Source organism: Lineus longissimus, chromosome 11 (assembly GCF_910592395.1).
Source record: "Lineus longissimus chromosome 11, tnLinLong1.2, whole genome shotgun sequence".
NCBI lineage: Eukaryota > Metazoa > Nemertea > Pilidiophora > Heteronemertea > Lineidae > Lineus > Lineus longissimus.
Genome location: NC_088318.1, coordinates 7,958,210 through 7,980,723, shown reverse-complemented (window position 1 = coordinate 7,980,723; position 22,514 = coordinate 7,958,210). Strand labels below are relative to the sequence as shown.

The 22,514-nt window shown below is 42.2% G+C and overlaps 1 protein-coding gene across 3 annotated transcripts in view; it reads left to right on the top strand.

Annotated features, from left to right (window-relative positions):
• The window catches only part of LOC135495768 (short transient receptor potential channel 4-associated protein-like), a 390,467-nt gene that overhangs the window by 296,227 nt on the left and 71,726 nt on the right, over positions 1-22,514 (top strand). For all 3 annotated transcript variants that reach the window (XM_064784679.1, XM_064784678.1, XM_064784676.1), the window contains one exon: positions 20,961-21,192. In XM_064784679.1, the coding sequence (XP_064640749.1) occupies positions 20,961-21,192 (232 nt within the window). The remainder of the gene's footprint in view (positions 1-20,960; positions 21,193-22,514) is intronic.

Below are 22,514 nucleotides of genomic sequence, written 5' to 3'. Positions count from 1 at the left end.
TGCGATGGCCTTGTCTGTTGCCTGCTTCTGATACTAGGCATGTTTGCGAACACTTCCTGAAACCAAAGACGTATAGTGTAACAGTATTATGTACATCACAATAGTTTTCTGACAAGGCTACGAGTACCACTACATAGGCCTACAATACATGATCATGATAAAACAGCAAAACAGGTAGGCAAGACACACTGCACAGTGTATTTTCACGTACATAAATGTACACAGTTAAATGTACAGTGTAGCATGTACAGTTACAGTACACTAGCAGCCTACAACGAACGGGATATCACAACAAAAACATCAAAGAATCTGCAGGATTGTATTGAAAGAATGTATATAAAGCACACAAACATCAAGATTGGTGCTTTAGACAAGGTCACAACTAACCTGGCAAACAAAAAACTATTCTAATCAATGAAATTATGGGAAGGTTTGTCTGCTTTTTGAGTACTGGCGTGAAGAACAAAATCAAATATGGCGGCTGACAATGGCGTGCAAGGAGGCGACAATACTCGTCCCCATCAGCTCTTTCAGCTCCATTGGAGACGCACGATGCACTCGGAGGCCAATGGGGACGATTTTGATTTGATTTGGCGCCAACAATTTTTGTAAAATGCCAGCTTTACTCATAAATTTTATAACAAATTTTATAACTTATTTCATTTAATTATCATAATCTTGAATGGGCCTCATGTAAACCCTTTATTTTTAAAACATATAATTGGAAATTCTCGGATGTGGGGTTGATATGGGGTTGATATGGGATACATTGGGCTTGCAATTCTCAATTGATCCCCATATCAACCATCGCAAACCCACATGGGGCCCATAACTCAAAACCCATATGGGCTTTCCCATATGGGCCCCACATGGTGAAATCCCATGTGAGATAAACCATCTTGGTCCCACACGGGTTACATGTGGGCCAGATGGGACCCTGCTTGCCCAGGTAAAACCCATGTGGTTCCCATATGTTTTGCTAGCTGGGGAGTGTTCCAAGTAATGCATGCTTGAAGACATTCAAAACGTTTCGGCCACGGCACAGATTTGACAGTGCACTCCAGAGATGACCTGAACATTATACCAACTCCGCCTCCTCGTCTCCCAGGCTGTGGAACATCTCTAAAAGTATATCCATCAATGTTAATGGCAGCAACTGAAGCCGTATCAGTATTGGTAAGCCATGTTTCTGTTATCAACAGAATGTCAGTGGCATTGTCAATGATAAAGCTGGTTGTCTTTGTAAAAGCTAGATGCCATTGTCTGTGCGTGACAGCACAACAGAGAAATAAGACAGGATGTTATATTGTTTGTATATAATTGTACGAAAGACACGAAGTGAAGGACGTGTAACGATGTACATGTATGAATGGCGGACAGCTAGCCCGAAGACGGGTGGCGACACTGAAACTTACGTTTTGGCTAATAGTACATAATGACAAGAGTCTACGACCAGTACGAATTATAGAAAAGGAATTTAGAAGTTAAATAGCCGCAGACTAGTGTAAAATTGAAACTATAGAAAGTGTAATAAATGGAGTTTTGATGAGAAAAAGTTGGTAGGTGTTGTTATGGCTGATTTCGGATTGCAACTGCAGATCCGGCGCGCATGGGCAGAAGGCCAAAAAAGGTTGAGGAATAGTACTCGCCATAGCACCGTACGGTAAATAAGAGATGTTTAGATAGAAAATAGAGAGGTTGAGAAAGGAATCAGTGTCGTCAACATAGCCACCCCCCTGACAGTGTCAAATATGGTAATGAACGATACATCTGTAAACCCTGAAAGATAGCCATGCAAAAGGTGCAAAACCCATGATGGGCAAGTAAGAACTGATGAAGCTGTAACATACAAATTTTAGCAATTAAATTGAGGTCACTGCTGCTGGATGGAAGGACAAAATCACAAGCAAACCAAACCAAAAAAGGAATATTCAAACCGTAAAGGTAGAAGAATGCCGATTATTAAGACTTGTGATAAACACTCAGGCCATAGGCCATAAGGTTGAAACACCTAGAGACAGACAAAGATTGCACCAGTTATGTAAAGAAGATGTGATGCAAATTTGTTAATAGAATAAATAAAGAAACCAATAATTGGTAACTTGTCTCAGACCTGAGTATGATATGTGCATTTGCCCAAAGCTCTTATTAATGACCCCAAGGTGCTAACAACCAACCATTATTGAGCTGTATAGTTAGTTATTGAGTAGTAATATAAGATCGAAATGCAAGTCCCGGCAAACGGATGCCCAATAGAGCTCAGAGTAAAGACACCGTCCAAAATCATTAGACTAGAGACAACAAATCACACTGGATAGCCCATAGTAGATACTGAAGAAAACAACATAATCCTGCCAGGTTAACACCATAGTGCCATATGATTGAACTGACTCAGCTACAAGGGACACAAAGTTACCATATAAAACGAGTTACTCTGTGATTGACCAATGGCACTTGCTTGTTCCCAGCTAGATACGGCGTACTTGTAGTGAATAACGACTCTCAATGTCCGATCTCTAGCTCATAAAAAGTCCAGAAATCACTCAAGTCCTTTCTTACTCTGATTGTCCAGAAAAGTTCAAAGACTAAAACAAGGTTGTTCCACATCAAGAGGCACCAACAAAGCCAGAATGAGATCTAGAAAATTTTAAATTTTGAGAAAGATATTGCCGGCATAAAATATGAAAAAATTACAGCACGCAGAAATGTAATACCATATCTCTGTCGGACTTTATAAATGTACCAAGAAGAGAAACACCGCACATCCTCACAGAATTTCACGATCACTCACAAGCATCGGCTCGAGAACTCCAGAATATAATCCCTTTAGTATAAATAGACATTGACATGATAAACACTGGAAATGCAGAAACAGGAAGTTTGGCACTGGGAACAAGACCAAAGAGAGATTAAAGATTAAGTTGTTAATTTGATGAAGAATCCAAAATTATGGAAAGGATTAAGGTTTGGCAAATTTTAACCAACCAGAAATATGTTTAAGAAAAAACATAAGAAAGATCTAATTCCCGGTGCCACACCATCAAACTTCTGCAATAGGCATTTTATCCACACACATTTTGACAACTCCTCTCCTTGCCAGAAATATCCAGAATATCCAGATTGAGAATTTAGGCATCATAAATAGATCAGACTATGCACACTGGAGGAAACCTTTCCAGAAAGGGTGTCACTGGTTTTTAAGCCAGATTAAGAGATGTTTTTATATATTTAGCCATTATGCTTAGGGGATCTATAGAAAGTTTGACTAGATATCAGTGACACGCTTCCAAGAAAGGCTAATTCCAGGTGAGACTGCGAATAAGACACAGGTGCCGTTGTTATCACAGACACAGTTGCGTTCATAATCACACGTCATAAGTAATCCGAAAAGACTGTTAGTTAATGATATTTTCCTCTCGTAGACACACCCTGGACACGGGTCTCACATAGGTAGAAGTAGCAGTTTTCAGCAGGACAGCACGTATTCTGTTGTCATCTCCAGGGTAGGTGTTGATTACCCTGGCCATACTCCAGTTTCCCCTCGGTAGATTTTCATCATATATCGTCACAAGATCGCCAACGGAGACATTGCGCTCTTCTTTCCGCCATTTTCGTCTAATAGTCAGATTAGGGAGGTATTCCTGACGCCATCTCTTGTTGACATGGTCAGCAACGACTTGAACTTGTCTCCAGCGTTTTCGACTGTTTATCTCACGATCGTTGACCAAATCAGGCGGACAGGTGTTGACAGCTCTGCCAATCAAGAAGTGGTTTGGTGTCAAGGCGGTGAAATCATGCAGGTCGCTGCTGTTGTGGGTTAGCTAGCGGTCTACTGTTGACGACAGCTTCGACTTCAACCAATGCAGTTCGTAGGACGGAATCTTTCAGCTTTTGCTTCGGCAGGACGGCTTCAAGGGCAATCTTTATGGACTTGACCAGGCTTTCCCATGCACCTCCCATGTGGGTTAAAATACCAGTCAACACCGAGAGGGCACAGGAATTCTTGTATTTTGGACATCTTCAGCCGGTGGAGACACTGTTGTAATTCTTTCTTTGCCCCACAAAAGTTTGTTCCACGGTCGCTCGAGAGTGTCTTTTGTTCCCCTCGTCTTCCTATTGAACGTCTAAGGCATAGGATGAAATCATCGGTGTCCAAGGAATCAGCCAGTTCTATATGTATCGCGCTTGTCCCAAGGCAAGTGAACAGGCATCCCCATCTCTTAAGTGTAGATCGGCGATCGTAGGTGTACATAGGCCCAAAATAGTCGAGACCTGTGTGGGAAAATGGACCTGCATTGACTGAGAGACGAAACGGAGGGAGGTCGGCCATTCTTGGGACAGCGGGCTGCACTCGACGTCTATGGCAGTAGCGGCAATCACTGGTCGTCTTCTTTGACATCACTCTTCCTCTCAAAGGCCAAAACCTCTGCCGCATCATGGCCAAGAGGTGTTCTCGGCCACAATGGGCAAAAGCCCTGTGGAAGTGGTTGAAAAGCAGCATCGTCACCGCGTGGATGGCAGGGAGGATAAGCTGATGCTTGGCATTGGTAGGGATCTCAGCTTTCCGAAGGCGTCCACCCAATCGAAGGCAACCTGATTTTTCATCATAATACGGTGACAGCTGGGCTAACTTGCTCTTTAGTTCGAGCTCTTCTTGTGATGTCAGGTCAGCTAGGTCTTCAGCGAAGGCATCCTCTTGGGCTTTTCGAATCCAGATAAGTTCAGCTTCACGGTTTTCTGCTGCAGTGATGCTTGGTTTTCTGATGGCAGTCATTCCAAGACGTTTGACTGGGGAGCAGAGATTCTGAACGTTGCGATTCAACCAGGCTGTTCTTCTTACCAATTTCCCCCAGGACGAGTAAACAGGCAAGCTCATCAGTCTTGTGATGTCAAGCACATTGCTTGGTGCCACAATTTCTTTCGCATTCGAGGTGATGTTACAGATCTGGGAACCAACTTTGCATTTTAACTCAGGATTATCTACTAGGTCTGACTGGTCTTCTCCAAATGTACTCGGCCAGGCGTCTTCAGTGTGATGTAAGAAGGCAGGTCCCTCGAACCACTGGCTATTTTCAAGAAGCAGTTTAGCCTTCAATCCCCGGGAACAGCAATCGGCTGGATTCATCTTTGTTGGGACATACCGCCATTGTGTAGTCTCAGTGAGTTCCAATATCTCAGTGATGCGATGTGCGACAAAGGTCTTAAATCTTTTGGTCTCATTCTGTGGCTATCTCAAGACTGTAGTGGAATCGGTCCAATATGACATGGCGGAGATCATCAGTCCCAGTTCTTTTTGGAGAGTATTTCCAAATCTGGCAGCCATCACTGCACCTTGTAGTTCTAGTCTTAGGATGGATAGAATTGGCTTGATTGGAGCGACTCTGGTCCTTGATCCCAGCATCGAACATCGGATCTGACGGTCTTCTGCTGTATATCTTAGGTAAGCGACTGCTCCAAAAGCAAATTCTGAGGCGTCCGAAAACAGGTGAAGTTTAACATGTTGGACTTGTGTTGTAAAACACGAGTGATGTCTTGGCAGGCAAGACATCTTTAGTTCCTCTAATTCCTCTAGCCAGCTCAGCCATTTTTTCAGGAATTGTTCGTTGAGAACCTCAGTTTAGATCAGACCTCCATAGTTCTTCTATCAGGAACTTTCCTCGGAGGGTAAACAGAGTCAAGTATGGAAAATCTGGCTGACAGTGCTTACTACTCCCCGTTTGGTAGCTGGGTTGTTCTTTGGCCTGATGTTAAAGACGAAATTATCTGGCTTTATCATCCATTTGAGACCCAAAGTTCTGTAAATCCCGGGATCATCTTTGCCAAAGTTCAGCTCTTTGATGGTTCTTTCAGACTCGTTGATGTGACTCAGAAACTCGCTGCTGTTTGACATAAACTTGTGTAGTCGAAATCCTCCTTTGCCAAGTAATTCTACCACTCCTGTTGCAAGTTTTACGGCCATTGGTACTGTATCAAGGGATTTGTTCAGATCATCCACGTAAAATTCGTTCAGGATGGCCTGGACTATCTCATCATCATAATCCGATTGGTTATCGGTGGCAGTTCTCTTCAAGGCGTAGTTTGCGACGGTGGGGCTATCTGACGCGCCAAATATGTGAGCATCCATGACATAGACATCTGGTGGCCCTGAATGGTTGACATCATCTTTCCTGAGAAACCTTAAAGAGTCAGCATTCTTTTTCGGAACTCTAACCTGGTGGAACATTCCCTCGACGTCTGCGGTTATGGCCACTGCATACAGGCGAAACCGCTGAATCACACCAAATAAGCTGTTCAGGAGGTCAGGACCAGTCATGAGGTTGTTGTTTAAGGATGTCCCTTGGCAGAGAGAAGCAGCATCAAAAACCACACGGATTTTCCCAGGTTTGTTCGGATTCATGACGCCGTGGTGGGGTAGGTACCAAGTTCTTGGCGAAACTATCAGGGCCTCCTCTTGCGACAGCTTTCTAGCAAATCCCTTGGCGATGTAACGATTAACGGTCTCAGAGTAGAAGTGTGTCATCTCATTGTTCTTCTGTAGGTGCTTCTCAAGAAGATGATATCTCCTCCTCGCTACAAGCTTGTTATCGGGAAGTGAGTCACATGTGTCCTTCCACAGGATTCCAACTTCATAGTGCCCGTTGATAAGGTGGGTCGTGCTTTCCAAGATTTTCGATGCCTTGTTATCTTCTATAGACATTGAAACTTGTTCCGAAGATTTGACGCCAAATGATTCAGTGGTCCAGAACTTCTCAACCTGTTGACTAATTTCTTCTTCTGCATGGCTCATCAAAAGGTTAACTTCAGCAGCGGCCTTATCTGCATCTTCGGTTGCTCCCAGCAATGACCATCCTAAACAGGTTTGTATGGCGACTGGCTGGTCTTGAAGTCCTAACTTGGAGTCAAGTTGAAGGTGGGCCTTTGGAACATTTATACCAATCAAAATCTTTACTTCCTCTGAGTTGATCTCCCCAAGATTGAGTCCCAAGCAATGATGCCAATCCTTCGAGATGTGTTGAATGGCATCATCAGTGACTGTTCAGGCTTCATTTACAAACAAACATTGATCTGTGGAACCATCTGGAGGTTTAAGTTTGAAGGAGACTACTTGTGAAGGAATTACTGAGTCGGCGTTCATCGTCTTGATCTTCAGCTGCCTTGGTTTTCCTTTCAATCCAAGTTCCATCGCCAATGTTCCCTGAATACAAGTGATCTTGCTAGCTGTGTCTAGAAGGGCGACGGTAGAAATCCAGCGGCCATTGTTACCGGAAACAAAGACTCTGACGAGGGCAAAGCAGGTCTGTGAATTGGATGATGGAGTTTGTGCACCGATGCCAACTCAAGCGCTCTTCGTCGTGAGTAAGCTATGATGAAGTAGGGTGTGATGTCTTTCCTTGCAATCAGTCCCTCTGCAGCATAGATCAGACTTGCAGTCCTTAACTTGATGAGATTTTCGCAGGCAATTCTGACATAAGTCTTGACAACTTCCAATCTCTCTGCTGGTCGCTTGTTGATGAAACGGAAACAGCGGTAAAGATGGTGAGCTTCCTTGCAAAGAGGGCAGGTAATGGCAAATGATGACTTGCGCCTACTCCCACCAGAGTTTTCCCTCTGGTTGGCGCTTTCCTTTGGGTAGGTTTTTCCCTTTATGTTGTATTTTCCTCCCTGGCCACGTTTGGTTGTAGCATAATTAACAACGCCCTTGTTGGTGATGTATAGTGTAGTTGTTCTAAAGTAAGTATACAGTCTCTGATGTCGACGTAAAACTTCCTCAACGCATTCGGGTTGTTTGAAGGTACAGTACCAGACTTGACTATCAGGTTGATGAAGGCTGTGGCTACATGGTTCCGATGGCCAAAGGCACGCTTCAGCTCCTTCCATGCATCCGCATAACAACGCCCGCTGTATCCTATAACTTTGATCATACTCCGCGCATCTCCGGAGACATGAGATTGAAGAATGTCCATTCTTCTGGTATCAATGATTGGTCGACAGTGGACGAGTGTATGGAACATCTCTACAAACTTGGGCCATAATAAAGGAGATCCATCAAATGTTGGTATTTGAGAAGTTGGTAGACTCCGGTCCCCTTTCAAACGCAAAAAGGCCGCCATCAGGTGATCCTCCTTACTATTACTAAACTCTGAGGCTGGTTGAACTGTCTCTTGTCCGGAAACCAGGTTATCGATCCATGCATCTATGGCGGGTTGTGGTAGTAAAACAGCAGGATAGTGACATGGAGTCCATGGAGCAGCCTCAGTGTTTAAAGCTGTGTGACTATATGAGTAATAAAGCATTGTAACAACGGCAGGCGTAGGTATGGTATTGGATATATATGGCATTGTTCTAGAGGCAGGAATGACATTCGAGTAAGTTATGTTTTGCTTTGAGCTGGTACATGTAGCTGTAGAATATACTGGTGCTGTCCTCTGAGATGAAAAGATGGAACTGGATGTAGGAATGAAGTTGTGAGACCTGCTGGTGGTTTTCCTTGACGAGGCTGCAGAAACTGGCACGGGAGCCGACGTAGGTTGGGTTGCAGTAGTTGTTGATTTAGGCTTCACATCTGGAGTGGACGATGGTACAGTTGTGACTGGTAAGGTAGGCAAACATGGCTTCACATCTGGAGTACATGTAGACGATGGTAGGGTGGTTACAGGACAACATTTTGGCCTGACATCTTGAGAAACACCAACGGGGTTTTGCATCAACCACTGGCTCACGCTGGCACTGGTTACAGCTAAAGTTTGTCCGGGCTGAGCTGGTACTGGTAACAAATTCTCCACATGGTCAAGGTCATGAATGGATTGAGCCTCGGTTTCAACAGTGAAGGAATGTAGATCAGTGGTGTTCAGTCGATCCTGTAGTTTCACTAGAGCATCAGATGCAGCTTCCTCGTACTTCTCTAACCATGCAGTGGCACGCGCACGTTGAGTTTCATTCTCAAGGAGGGAGAAGTAGATGTCGTGGGTACCGTGGAGAGGGTCCAGTGCAGTTGTGATATTATCAAAACAATTGTCAAGGGTTGCTCTGGAACAACGTTCATCCAATGCTTTATCAGCTATATTGATCCGCTTGGTCAGGATACCCGCACTCGATGACCGAAGGGTTTTAATTCTAGGCGCCAACAATTCAGAAGGATCCGGAACACCAGCCATGTTGGATGAGGGTGGATGCTGCCAAGAATGAGTTGCAATCCGGGAGCAGATGAAGAATTTATAGAAATTTTGGATAATAGATATGCCTAAAGCAAGAGAGAGATAATGGTGTCGCCGCCAATTGATCAGTAAAAGAATATAAATTCACCGATCAATATTTAAGATTGCATTTAGAAATTTAAGACATTAATGTGCCCAATGCAAATATGCCGTCTTTGAATTTGGATGCTAGTCAGGGAATTCAATGATATTGATGTGTACTGTGACAAACTAGGTTTATTTAATTTAACTTATAGTTCACAGTATACACAGCACTGCCATGCACTCACAATGAATGCATACATGCACTCACCACAGTGAATGCACTGGGCTAATACACGTGGAGAGGCGTGACCGGCTGATGTACACTGATGTACAGCCTGCTGCGTACAAAACGCATGGTCGAACACTGCGCTACATAATTAATGACCAACGCCAAAATATAGGCCCTGACTAGCGAAATAAACTACAATGAACTGTAGTTTCAATTTTACTTTTTGTGCGTGACAGCACAACAGAGAAATAAGACAGGATGTAATATTATTTGTATATAATTGTATGAAAGACACGAAGTGAAGGACGTGTAACGATGTACATGTATGAATGGCGGACAGCTAGCCCGAAGACGAGCGGCGACACTGAAACTTACGTTTTGGCTAATAGTACATAATGACAAGAGTCTACGACCAGTACGAATGATAGAAAAGGAATTTAGAAGTTAAATAGCCGCAGACTAGTGTAAAATTGAAACTATAGAAAGTGTAATAAATGGTGTTTTGATGAGAAAAAGTTGGTAGGTGTTGTTATGGCTGATTTCGGATTGCAACTGCAGATCCGGCGCGCATGGGCAGAAGGCAAAAAAAAGGTTGAGGAATAGTACTCGCTATAAGGGAAGATGACAGCACCGTACGGTAAATAAGAGATGTTTAGATAGAAAATAGAGAGGTTGAGAAAGGAATCAGTGTCGTCAACATTGTCAATGATAAAGCTGGTCAGTCTACCAGCTTGTTCCCAATAGACCTTGCATTGACTAAGGCACATTTCAGAAATTGAACACCTTGTAATGACAGAGTAAACTTATTCACTGACGCTTGAGTGTTTATTGGATCAACACTAATAAGTCCAAGAGTCTTTCTTCCACTTCTCTTTGATCATCTAGTCTTCTGTCTTAACAAGTGTGATCTACTCAGGCAAGTCAACAGATTAGGCGAAATTGACCTGCTGAGATCACATTTCCTGAGCTCATGAAGTTCACCAGGTGAATACATTTTGACAGCACCAATGTACACAGTGTGTTTTAAGTACAATGTACAGGGCTTATGAATCCCTAGAAAGGGCAAAAAGTTGCCAACAAGGAACACAAACACTGCAAGTGTTATCAACACACAAACCATCTCAGAATAATCCCATGATATTCATGAAACCGTAGGAACAATCCTGGAGCACAGTTCTCAAGGTATCCAAGTGAAAAACTGAAACTTTGTAGGAGACCTTTGGAGGAGCAGCTACCAAGCGCTCACATAAACTGGATGTATGAGACGTTATCATACCTGATGTCACAATCAAGTAAGACTTCGTTGTAGCCTGATTGATATAAGTGAAGCGGGTGATGCAAGAGACGGCATCATGCCTCATGTCACAATCTGGAGACTGCATTGTAGCATTATGGCAGGGAATAAGACAGTGTCACAAGAACTAATCTAAACTCAAGGTAATGAAGGAGAGATTTGCACTGACCTACTTTTATGACCTGCCCTACTTTAAAGAGTGTTATAGCTAAAGCAGTCTTGTTTGGTATCGAACTAAAGATAATGAACAGTAGGTTTGTGCTAACCCATTTTCATTACCAACTGACCTACTTGGAGACAGTTACAGCGAAAGGTGTCATCCGTGTTTGATATCAAACTAAAAGTGTTTAAGAGTAGGTTTACCCTGATATACTTTTTTTGACTCACTAAACAACTTGAACACCGTTAGAGGAAGGCAGTCGCGTTAATGGTATCAAACTAAAGGTATTGAAAGAGCAGTTTTGCGCTGGCCTGCTTAAACACAGTTGGAGCAAAGGCACTGAAGGTATTGAAGAGCGGATGTGACAAAAGAACCCCTCAACTACTTCATTCACTGCAGTTCAAATAAAACCTTCACAACTGTCATCCACCCCAGGGGCCAAATTCATGACAAAGTCAGCAAAGCTAGTAATATTACTTAGGTAATGGTGTCTGTATTTCCTTCTGTATCACTTTTGGGCATTTTGTAACCGCAAGGCCTAGGCACTTGGTTGACGCTGCGAAAATGACTGTGAGCTAGAACCTCCACTTTTATACTACTCTTAATTCCTGAAACCCTGAAGCTCTGTTCTGTTTTTGATAGCATGTACCCAGGGGCAATGGAACCAGATTGGTGATGTATATAAAAGTGTTGGGAAGAGAGCCAGTTGAGATTTTGTTGTAAGGTGATACTAGTAGTATATGAATGACTGCAGTACTCCTATCAAAACTGTTGAACAGATGTCAACCAATTTCCATATGACATGTGGAGAGTTCAGATGCAAAAGCAGACAAATCCATTTTAGCTCTTTTGTGTAAAATAGATTTTTTTGTTGTGCCTTCCTGGTGAAACATATCAAATTCATATGGGGTGATACTGAACTGATACAAATAATATAATAGGAGACAGAATTCCCAAAAATCTTATTTATTTATTTTTCGGGATAAAACATGCTTTTGATTGTGTTTGGTCGCAAAAACAGACAAATCCCCAAAATTAATTTTTTCACAAAAACAGACAAATTTATATTATGTTATATTATGGTGTGTTCACACTGGATGCGAATTGAAACCGAATTCCGTAGAGCGCTCTCCGGAATACGAATTGATTAATTCAGTTTCAGAACGGTCGCGTCACACTGGCCCGAATACCCATTCAAATTGGTTTAAAACGCGCCACACTCAATGCATACTAATGACGCGCCATCTATTATTATTATTATTATTATTTATTAACCTCCCATATGGGAGAATAAAATTTACGAGTACAAAACATATAAGTATATAATATCACAGTATCACACAGTCATTATTAACAAGTTAAAATCGCGTAAGGTGCTTGACCATTTCCATCTCTGGGCCATGCCTATTGCCAAAGTTCGGGTCAAAGAGGAGTGTCCTCAGCGAGTCAACACCACCGTCGCTATTAGCGGAGAATCCCGGCCTCGCCCTCGAAAACGAGGCCAAAACCGGGGAAAACCCCGCCGCGACGATGTTGCTGACCAGCGTACCTTTGACCAACGAACCGGCGGCAACATACCTTGCCAGGAAATGGAAATGCAAGTCACGTGCAAGGGAGTTGATTTTTCCCTATTCTATGGCATAACGAAAAACGATTTGAGTTAATGAGATCATTTAAATACATCAGTTAACTAGTTCGGAGCACTAGTTCCCGCGGTCAAAGGTCACTTTCCATGCGCCGGGCGCATGCGCAGTGCGATCGAAAACCTTAATTCGTATCAAGCGCGTCACACTTGAAATCTCAATACGGTTTCGTTGATTCGGATTAGCTGATTCGCATTCAATTCGGTTTAAGAACCGTGTTGGTTAAAGCGGATTGAGATCGGTATGAACCGAATTGAGTGTGACGCCCCAATACGTATCAACGTTTTAATTCGAATTCAATTCGTGTTAAAACCCCAGTGTGACCACGGCATTAGGTTCAAAAGAAGAGAATTGTGACCTTTCTTCTTCAATAATGATTGGTGAGTATTAAAAGTGAACTACAAAAGCCCTGGGGCTGATAAAAAAACATACAGCTGGTTTCCCATTCAATAAAATCGGACTATAAAATCAGTCTAGAGCCGTCAATCCAAGACCCAATAAACCTCATTTTTTTACTGTTTTGATAAAACTTCCTATATTCCTTTCACACTATCTGTATCACACACCATACAATTGCAGTACCTGAGACTTTTACTTTTACTTTTAAAAGGTTGGGTTTCATTGGGTCAGGGATGGAAGTGTCACAGACAAGGTTCTTCAGCATGCCAAGATTGGGCAGTGTTCATTGTCAGTTCCCTGAAGGAAAATGAGCCAGTTCAACACTAAAGATTAGTCCTCCTCCTCACTGTCTTGAAGATCCTGCCTGCCAATGTTATGTTGACCAACTTCCTCCAGAGCATCCTCATAATATTCGCGGACAGCATTATTTACGCCAATCTCACCAAGAAGCTTGAGGACGTCACCTTTTTGGCTCACCGTAAGGGGAGTCTATACGATAGCGCTGTGTCCGTCGGCGGCGGCGTCGTCGTAGTCGTCGTCCGTCGTATCCTGTTTCAGAAACAGTGGCACGTTTCTTAAACGCTAGGGCTATGTTCTTGAAACTTTGTACACAGCACCCCCTAGGTCAGGTGACCTCTGACACTGAATTTCGGTCCGATCTGATTCTCAACTTGGCCTCCAGGGGGCCAAATGTCGATATCTAAAAAGTGTGATATCTCGCTTATTAGTGACTTGTTTTCGATGAAACTTGTGTTGTAGGTACTCATAGCAAATATACATCATATATTATACGGGTTTTTAATTTGACCTACTTTTCAAGCTCACAGAGGTCATGAGGCGTAAATTGGCCGTTAGAGTGTAAACTATGGCACGTTTCTTAACCACTAAAGATATGAACTTGAAACTTGGTACATATCACCCCCTATATCACATAGCCTCTGGCGCTGAATTTTAGTTTGATCTGATTCTCAACTTTGCCACCAGGGGGCCAAAAGTGGATATCTAAAAAGTGTGATATCTCGCTTATAAGTGACTTGTTTTCGATAAAATTTTTATGGTAGGTACTCTTAGGAAGTATACATCACATATCTTACGGGTTTTCAATTTGACCTACTTTTCAAGGTCACAGGGGTCAAACTCTAAAATTTCACCGATAGTGGCACGTTTTGTCTTTATTCGTCCTATAGTCTTTAAATTTGGTATGAAGACACCTGTTACGTAGCTCTAGATGTTAACAAAAAAACAGGTCAATGTGGCGTACTTTTCAAGGTCACAGAGGTCAAATGGTGTGAATTGGCTGTTTGTGTGTAAATATGGCATGTTTCTTAACCACTAAAGCTATGAACTTTAAACTTGGTACACATAACCCCCAGGTGTCACAGGTCAGATGACCTGTGACACTGATTTTCGGTCCGGTCTGATTCTTAACTTGGCCACCAGGGGGCCAAAACCAAAAAATTTGAATAGTGCCATGTCTCGCTTATTACTGATTAGTTTTTGGTAACAATTTTATGGTAGATACATCACATATGATACGGGTTTTTGATTTGACATACTTGTCAAGGTCACAGAGGTCAAATGGTGTAAATTGGTCGTTTGATTGTAACTATGGCACGTTTCTAAACCACTAAAGCTATGAACTTGAAATTTGGTACACATGACTCCCTACGTCATGTTACCACGGACACTGAATTTTGATCTGATCTGGTACTCAACTTGGCCACCAGGAGGCCAAAACTAAAATAGGTAAAATGTGCAATATCTCGTTTATTAGTGACTTGTTTTTGATGATATTCTTATGGTACTTACTCCAAGCAACGATACATCACATGTCATACCGACTTTGGTTTGACATATATACTATACATGTACAATGTTTCTTAACCTGGATGAATTCCAAAGCACCAAATATCTATACGGTGAGCACAATGGCCCATGGCCGTTTCATTAGCAGGCTTCACACAGTTGACCATTCGCATTTCAGCTGCCCTGAAATGTTCCCACTTCTTGCCCCTCTTGAGTATGGCATAGTCGCAATACTCCCCACCGTACTCCTGCTTTAATCCAACCTTGTCGGAATCAATTCGCAACATCTTCGCCTCACTGATCTTGAAGGAGCGCTGTGACTTGCAGTGATCAGCAGCAGGAGATTTGTAATCCCGACACTTCCAGTCATTTCCATAGATACGGACATGCACATGGTTAGACAAAATCTCGATGTATTCGTCTGGCATTAGTATCTGGTCGTGTTTCCTGATATCCTGCTCGATGCGTCCGAAGGCACGATCTGCTGGCAGGAAACTGTGACCTCTGACGGGGAACGTGTACTCTATGTTCAGCTGCGGGAACTTCTGCTTCCTCGTGGCACAGAGCATAGACAGAACATTAATGTTCTTGTTTTGGCCGTAACAGGAATCAGAAAACAAGCGCAGGTGCTGGTTGTTTTTCAGATCATCCCCAACAACAGAAACAAGGTAGTGATTCAGCGCTGAAGCCACCATGTTGCTGTCCTTACGATTTTGACTTTCGAGCCACACAAACAGATGAATGTCATCCTTTCCCTGAGGTTGACCACGGCCGCGGTGATGAACGACACCAAAGACATACAAGAAGAGCTGGCGCGGGTAAAAGGTTTGTCCAATGGGAGACTTCGGCAACACGAGGTTCTCCATAATGTCGAAACACATTGTAAATGAACATTGTTCAAATTGTCATAAAACCTCCTTGCTCGACGCCTGTGGAGCATAAACATCATTGATGTTTCACGTTTTTCCTCATCCGAGATTGACTGGTCCTCAGTTTAAAGTGAAACTTCAGGCAAGCACTGCAGATGTCGACTGCCGGATGACCAAATCCTAGGTTGAAGTCATAGACAAAGACGCTGTAGTACAATGCGTATGAAACCTGGTCATGGTTTTGGGCCGTGAAAAGCTGGTCCATCTTCTTGACACTGAGATCGCTTGGCAGATACTTTTGCCCTGGAGCCCCACGCCGTGCATAATGGCTCGCACGACACGTGAACATCTTGATGTGATCGTGGATGGCAGTCTTTCTCGCAAGATTTCGTTCCGCATTCCGCACCCCTCCGCAGTTTTCAGGCCTTGCAACACCGTTTTCCAACCAGTACTTGGCAATATTCGCCAGTCGATCCTTTTTGATACCTGAAATGATAGAATGAAAAACAACATCAACAAAGATCAGAATTAAAATAGCAAAGACTCTAGGAAGCTACTACGTCGTAAAGTATTGTCGCATCGCCTCAACAGAAGGAAAATCCACGACGTTATGACACAGTGCATATCACAGTTTCAATATAGGCCTGATAGCATTGTATTGTTGATTCTAATCATGGAAGACACCTAAAGGAAGGGGTCTGGAGCTTCATCTTGGCTGAAATTCAAGATTTAGTCACTACTAACGTGCAGCTACTCACCAAAAATGCTCATGAAGGAAGCCTTACACACTGGGACACGGTTTTTGTTTTCATCCAAAGTGCAGTACTTCACAGTAATGTCTCTTGCATTTCTCTTGGCTACATCTGCTACTTTTGGTCGCCTCCTCGCACATTTCTTAATGTCCATGTAGGAGAGTAGGGTAGCATCCTGTTTTACCTTGTCAGGGGTCGAATAGAGCTGATCTTGTGCACATTTAAGGGCCTCACCGGATAACGAACTCGCCATACAGAAGCCACGTGCATTGTGTACACACGAAATCGATGGAATTTTTCTGCCGCCGCTATTTCGCAATCCTTTCGAAACTGTGCGAGCAGAACTTCCTGGATTGACTCTTTTCTTACGCCCAGTAGGTGAAAGAATCACTGGCTCATCAATATCATCAAAGTTCTCCATTATTTATGCTGATTTTTCGAGAAATAAACAGGAAATTTTACATCGATTTGAGAGAATTCATGGGTGCTGCCATCTTGGTGACGTCATGAATTCTGACGCGCTGATTGGCTGAATGGATTTGTCGGTCTCTGTGAAGAACGGCGCATGTGACTTGTCGGCTTTTGACGACAAACAGAGAATTGTTGCGCGTTATACGGGGGATGTGTCTGCTTTTGCGGGAAAACGGTTTTGATTATCGTAATGGCAGCACCTTCAACTCTCACGTGGTAGTCATGGTTTATTTTCGGCGGGAATGGCGTTTGTCGGTTTTTGCGCCTGAACTCTTCATGTACACTCTTCAATAACCCTGAAATTTAGTCAACTTTATAACCAAAATGGTATAGTTAGATGGTATGGTTATTTTCTCTTGTGCCATTGAGCCAAGAAGAAGAATATAATTCAATGGGATCAAAACTGGTGAAGCTAGCCAGAAACTGTTCTCCCCATATCCACTACAAGTGACATGCATTACATTACCCGAGGTGAGCACATGGTCCCCGGACCATTTCATTTACCATGGCGTTGTGGCTATTTAGGAGTTCTTCGAAATATATTGTACAAGATATGGGTAACTGACCACTGGGTTACGTCACTCAGGAACGGACGCGAGTTATGCAATCATCAAATACCACCCGGTCCGAGAGATGTGATAACGATGACATAGGCAAAAGAAATTGTGCGATAAAAGACCCATCTGTACGAAGCAAAAACCAGATTCGGTAACTTACCTTTCATACTGAGATTTAATCATGATATCCTGCTCTCTCTCGTGTCAGTCAAGAGACATTTTATGTCGCAGACCTCATTTCCACTACTAAACCATAAGTGAACATAACGTTCTCGACCTTGACTACTTCGTAAAAATTGGGAACATTGCGTTTAGGCAATTGTAGATGGTCCGCATTACGAAGTGTTATGTGTATTTCTTGGTTGAATGCTGAAAAAAGTTGTTTGAAGAAAAGCGGGACTATTTTTATTCACAATATTGTACATCAAGGTTGCCTTTGAAGTAAAGGCATCTTTCAGATAGGGTACACCAACTGAGTTCCTGCAAAACTTTTACATAACTTGTACCTTGAATACCACCGGTAATAACTCTCCCTGCTTTGTACTGAAGACGTTCTAACCTTTGTTCGTCGGCAATAGACAGGAAGCAATAAACAGTACAACCACAGTCCAAAATAGACCTAAACATAGTAACATATAAGGTAACAAGACAGTTTTTGGAATGTTTAAGTGACCAGACATGTAATGGCCCATTTTTCAATACGGATTAGTTCACGGTGATTCTATTGGCAGAGTTGACTCAAAGATGTGCAATGGCTCAGGCCCGAATCTTCCACACTTGCATACATGAGTTTTCACATCCTGGGTATCTCACTGTGCTCTTGACTGTGGGGCTGCTGGTCACTTGTCAGATGCACTGTTCAGAGCGTGAAGCAGTAGAATTATATGATGTCATATGCTCTTTTCTCCATATCCTCACTAACAAACATCGACAAGAATATCCCAAAAAAATCAGGTCAGAATCATTTGCTACACATGCGTAGCTCTTGTTTTGCGATTATGTTTTGTTTCATATATCATAAAAAAGACTTTCACTTGAAAATAACTTACGTAGTCATCTTTTTTATCCAGCAGCGATATTTGTAAGATTTTCCTTCCATGTATTATTAGTTTTGTCAACCACACTTGTAATGTGTGGTGATAAAAATCAACTTAAAGACAAGTGGGTTGAATATTAACATGCCGATGGCGAAGCTATTCTCTTGTACAGCCTTCTGTCAATCAATACTATTGGTATGAATTTACTCAAAATTCTCAATTAGAAATTATAGGTCCATACTCCTAGTATATAAATGTACACATAGATAGTAGAGCATTTATAATCAAAGAATGTCACACTATGATGTACACTACATATTTAATATTTATCTCACCAACTTATTACCAAGATTTTTCTCAACGAAAAAATTAGTAATATAGAAATTACCAATTTCTTCTTGAGAAAAGTATTCTTGCTGATTTCTTACCAATTAATTTCTTACCAATAATAATCATTGTAAGATCTTGTAAGATTTTAATTAGTAATTCTGTTCTTTTAATTTCTTGCTAAGAAATCAACTACTAAGGTTTTTCTCATAAGATTCTTGCAATCTTAGTAATTAGTATTTTACAGGGATGAATGACAGCAGCATTTCAATATTTACAGTCTTAGATGACCAAGAGATAGGAGCTGTCTGCTAAGCTCCACTCATATCCATATAACCAACCAAACATCTTGCACCTCCCATTTAACATCAGTGCTCACCTGCACTGTCTTATAGTACAGATTAAAGTAATGTGAAAAAAAGATTAAATAAAGAAAACAGTATGTGGCAGTTGGTTTACAAATGTTAAGTTTTTAATCAAACCCCTTAGACTTGTTCATCAAAACTGGTTGGCTATCCCTGATATAAAGGTCAATATGGCAATTACTGGGCTGGACCATGTTCACCGGACTAGTTTGTCACAACCAACCTACACTTCAAAGGAATTGATGTAAAGTTCCGGACTGTTTCTAGTTGTGATCATGCATCTAGTGGGCTGGTTTGTCTCAAACTGCATGACAAACAATTTGATTTAAAGGTCCAGGCTGCCTTGACAACCTCTTGACTACCGCCGACCGCTATAGTGGTCACAATCAAATAAACGTGTTATACCGCTGTCGACTTGAGCGGTCGCTATAATAGACCTTTTTAGGAGGAGGTTTTGACAGATGCACGTGGCTGTACAATATTACCAATAAAAAAGGCCCTGGTATGGAACGATTGGAAAGGCCCGGTAGTCAAGAGGGAAACTACTTGCCCCAAGGTTGTGACCATGCCTCGACTGGACTGTTTTTCACAACCTGCACTTCAAAGGAATTGTTACAACGATCCAGACTGCATATACTAGTTGTCCTAGGTTGTGACCATGCATTTAATGGACTGGTTTGTCTCAACCTGAACTTCAACAGATTTGATGTAAAGGTCCAGACTGCAGAAACTGGTTGTCTACTGGGTTGTGACCATGTGGCTGTCAAAGGAACCATCGCAACTAGTAAGATTTACCCTCTGTTACAACCTTCAACTTGTAATCACACTCATTATATAAAGTTATATGTACAACCAGATGGACCGAGCAAAGCTCTCTTGCCTAAAGGCCTCTTTGGGTTTTTTTTAATTTGGCATAGGGTCATCTTGGAAACCATTTTTAGCTCAGTTTTGCGACAGAATATTTATATAAACTGCATGCCGCAAGAAAGAAAACAGAGCATCTCTACATTCAGCTGAGTGCCAGGCCCATGGACATCTTGTTTCAATTTGGGCTCACCTAGGTGAGCTTATGTCATCATGTCTTGTCCGTCAGTCCGTCAGTTTTGGAGCCTGTCTCTATAATCATAAATGCTAGGCATTTTCTAACTGGGTGGTTTGAAGGTCTTATGGTGTCATTGTGCCTGTTGGCAGTTTTTATGATTTTCGGACTACGCTTGGCCCCGGAGGGCGCTTCATGTGAAGAACTGCTTTTGGCTATATCTCTTGAAATACGCTAGTTGAGATCACGACATTTTTAATGTAGACACTGCTCTGGTGACTTCATCGCATAATACCAAGGTTTTTGATTTGATCTAATTTTCAAGGTCACTGGTCAAATTGCGTAAATTGACTGTAATTGGTTTCCAGAGCATATCTCCATAGCTATTGAGGCTAAAGGCTTTTCATCTTTGGGTATGGTGCCATTGTGCCTTTCGACAGTTTTGACTATTTTCGAACTATGCTCGCGCTCGGGGTGCTTCGTGTGTAAAGCTAATTTTGACTATATCTCATGTATTATGCTCGTTAAAATCATGAACTGTGGACACTGCTCATGAGACTACATTACGAACTACCCTGTTTTTTTATTTGACCTACTTTTCAAGGTCACAAAGGTCCTTTTTTCTCACAAAATACTTTCAGCTTGATATCGAATGAATGATTGGCCGCCAAGCCAATTTTAATATAATGTAACCTTCAGTGTGTGTGGGCTGAGGGGTTCTGGTCACTTTGCGGTGTTATTTTTGCTTGTTAAAAAAACATTGTTTTTTTTAGATTTTGGTTAGCACGGGCAGTTGAGAGTTATCTCCGAGGTACCACTTCCTACTGTGATCAAATGTTCCTTCTTCGGCGTGGTCTGCTCCAGCATGTCGCTGGCAACATCGTGGAGCACGATATAAGACCGAAGGAAATCCTGCAAAGTAGCTTTGATCTGCTCGGCGAACTCATCAAGTTCAATATTAGTGCATTCAAGACGTTTGACAAAATCTTGGACTCTGATCAGAAGGTAAGTGAGGCCTGTGTGAGTTGTATAACAGGTGTAGGAGAAAAAAAAAGTTACAAAATCTGATTGCTGATTGAGTATTTTTTGGGGTACTTATTACTTATTACTATTTTCATCCAAATCACAGTGATTATAGTTTGGGCCATTCTTCAAGTGTTGTTAAAAAAATGCCATCAGAAAACTGCTAATTAGTAAAACAATAGACTTATGCAAAGTATTGCAAATGAATAGAAAAAAAGCAAAATACAGGATGTCTCCAAGAAGGTATACCCACCTTGAAACATCGATTATATGTAATCTACTAAATTTTATTTTAAGTTAAGTATGTCATTAGAAAGAGCTTGATTAACTCTTTTAAATGATACCCTAAACATGCATTTATTTTTCCTTTGGTTGAGTCAGTTACAATGCATTTTTTTAATGGCATGCGGATCCTCGCTGTGACGTGTGTTCTGTTCTTCGTAACTGTGGGAAAGTGAAATCACGAACAAAAAGACTGATGAAGATTACTAAGGCTATGCTACTCCGAACTGCTTTCAGCTGACCTCGGGTCACTACCATTGTGCATTTCTAAAATTGAAAACTTTCTTGGAGAGGACCCATCGACCCCCCACCTTTAGCGCTAGCATTGGTCCCAGGAGCGCCCAACCTAAGCCCCTGCAGAGAGAACACTGCAATCTCTGTACATTTAGTGTTTCAGCTAAAGTAGAATAGCAGTGCGCAAGAACACGCAGCAGGTTGCCCCCCACCCCCTCCCATCTTCGACCCCAAAAACCTTGAGATTCCGGATAATAAGAGAGTTGAAGTTACTTGCCCCAAATGCAGTGATAAAGAGATAATAAATCTGTAATTGTAAGACCATCCCCCTTCTCCCACCCCATCCCATCACTAGCATGGGTACTCTCTTATTCATGCGCAGTACAAATTATTCCTGCCAAAAAACTTAGGAAATTTCTCGCCCAGGAGCCTGGTTTGTCTTGGCACTGATAGTGGCACTCCTCGGTTCCGAAGTTGCATTATGATAATGAGCCGAACCGAATGACGGACAATTAGCAGTTCCAAAACAATATCCCCAATTTTCAGTGAAATCCGATGACAAATATGGCCGCCAAGCTACCATCTTGAAAATTCCTATTACTCCTAAACTGTTGAACAGATGTCAAGCAATTTCACAAACAGAACCTTATGTTGATGCAATTGACTTTGATAACCGAAACTGTTCTCCCCATATCCACTGCAAATGACATACACTAATATTACCTGAGGTGAGCACATGATCCCTGGACCATTTCATTTGCATATTTTTATGTTAGGTACTCCAAGAA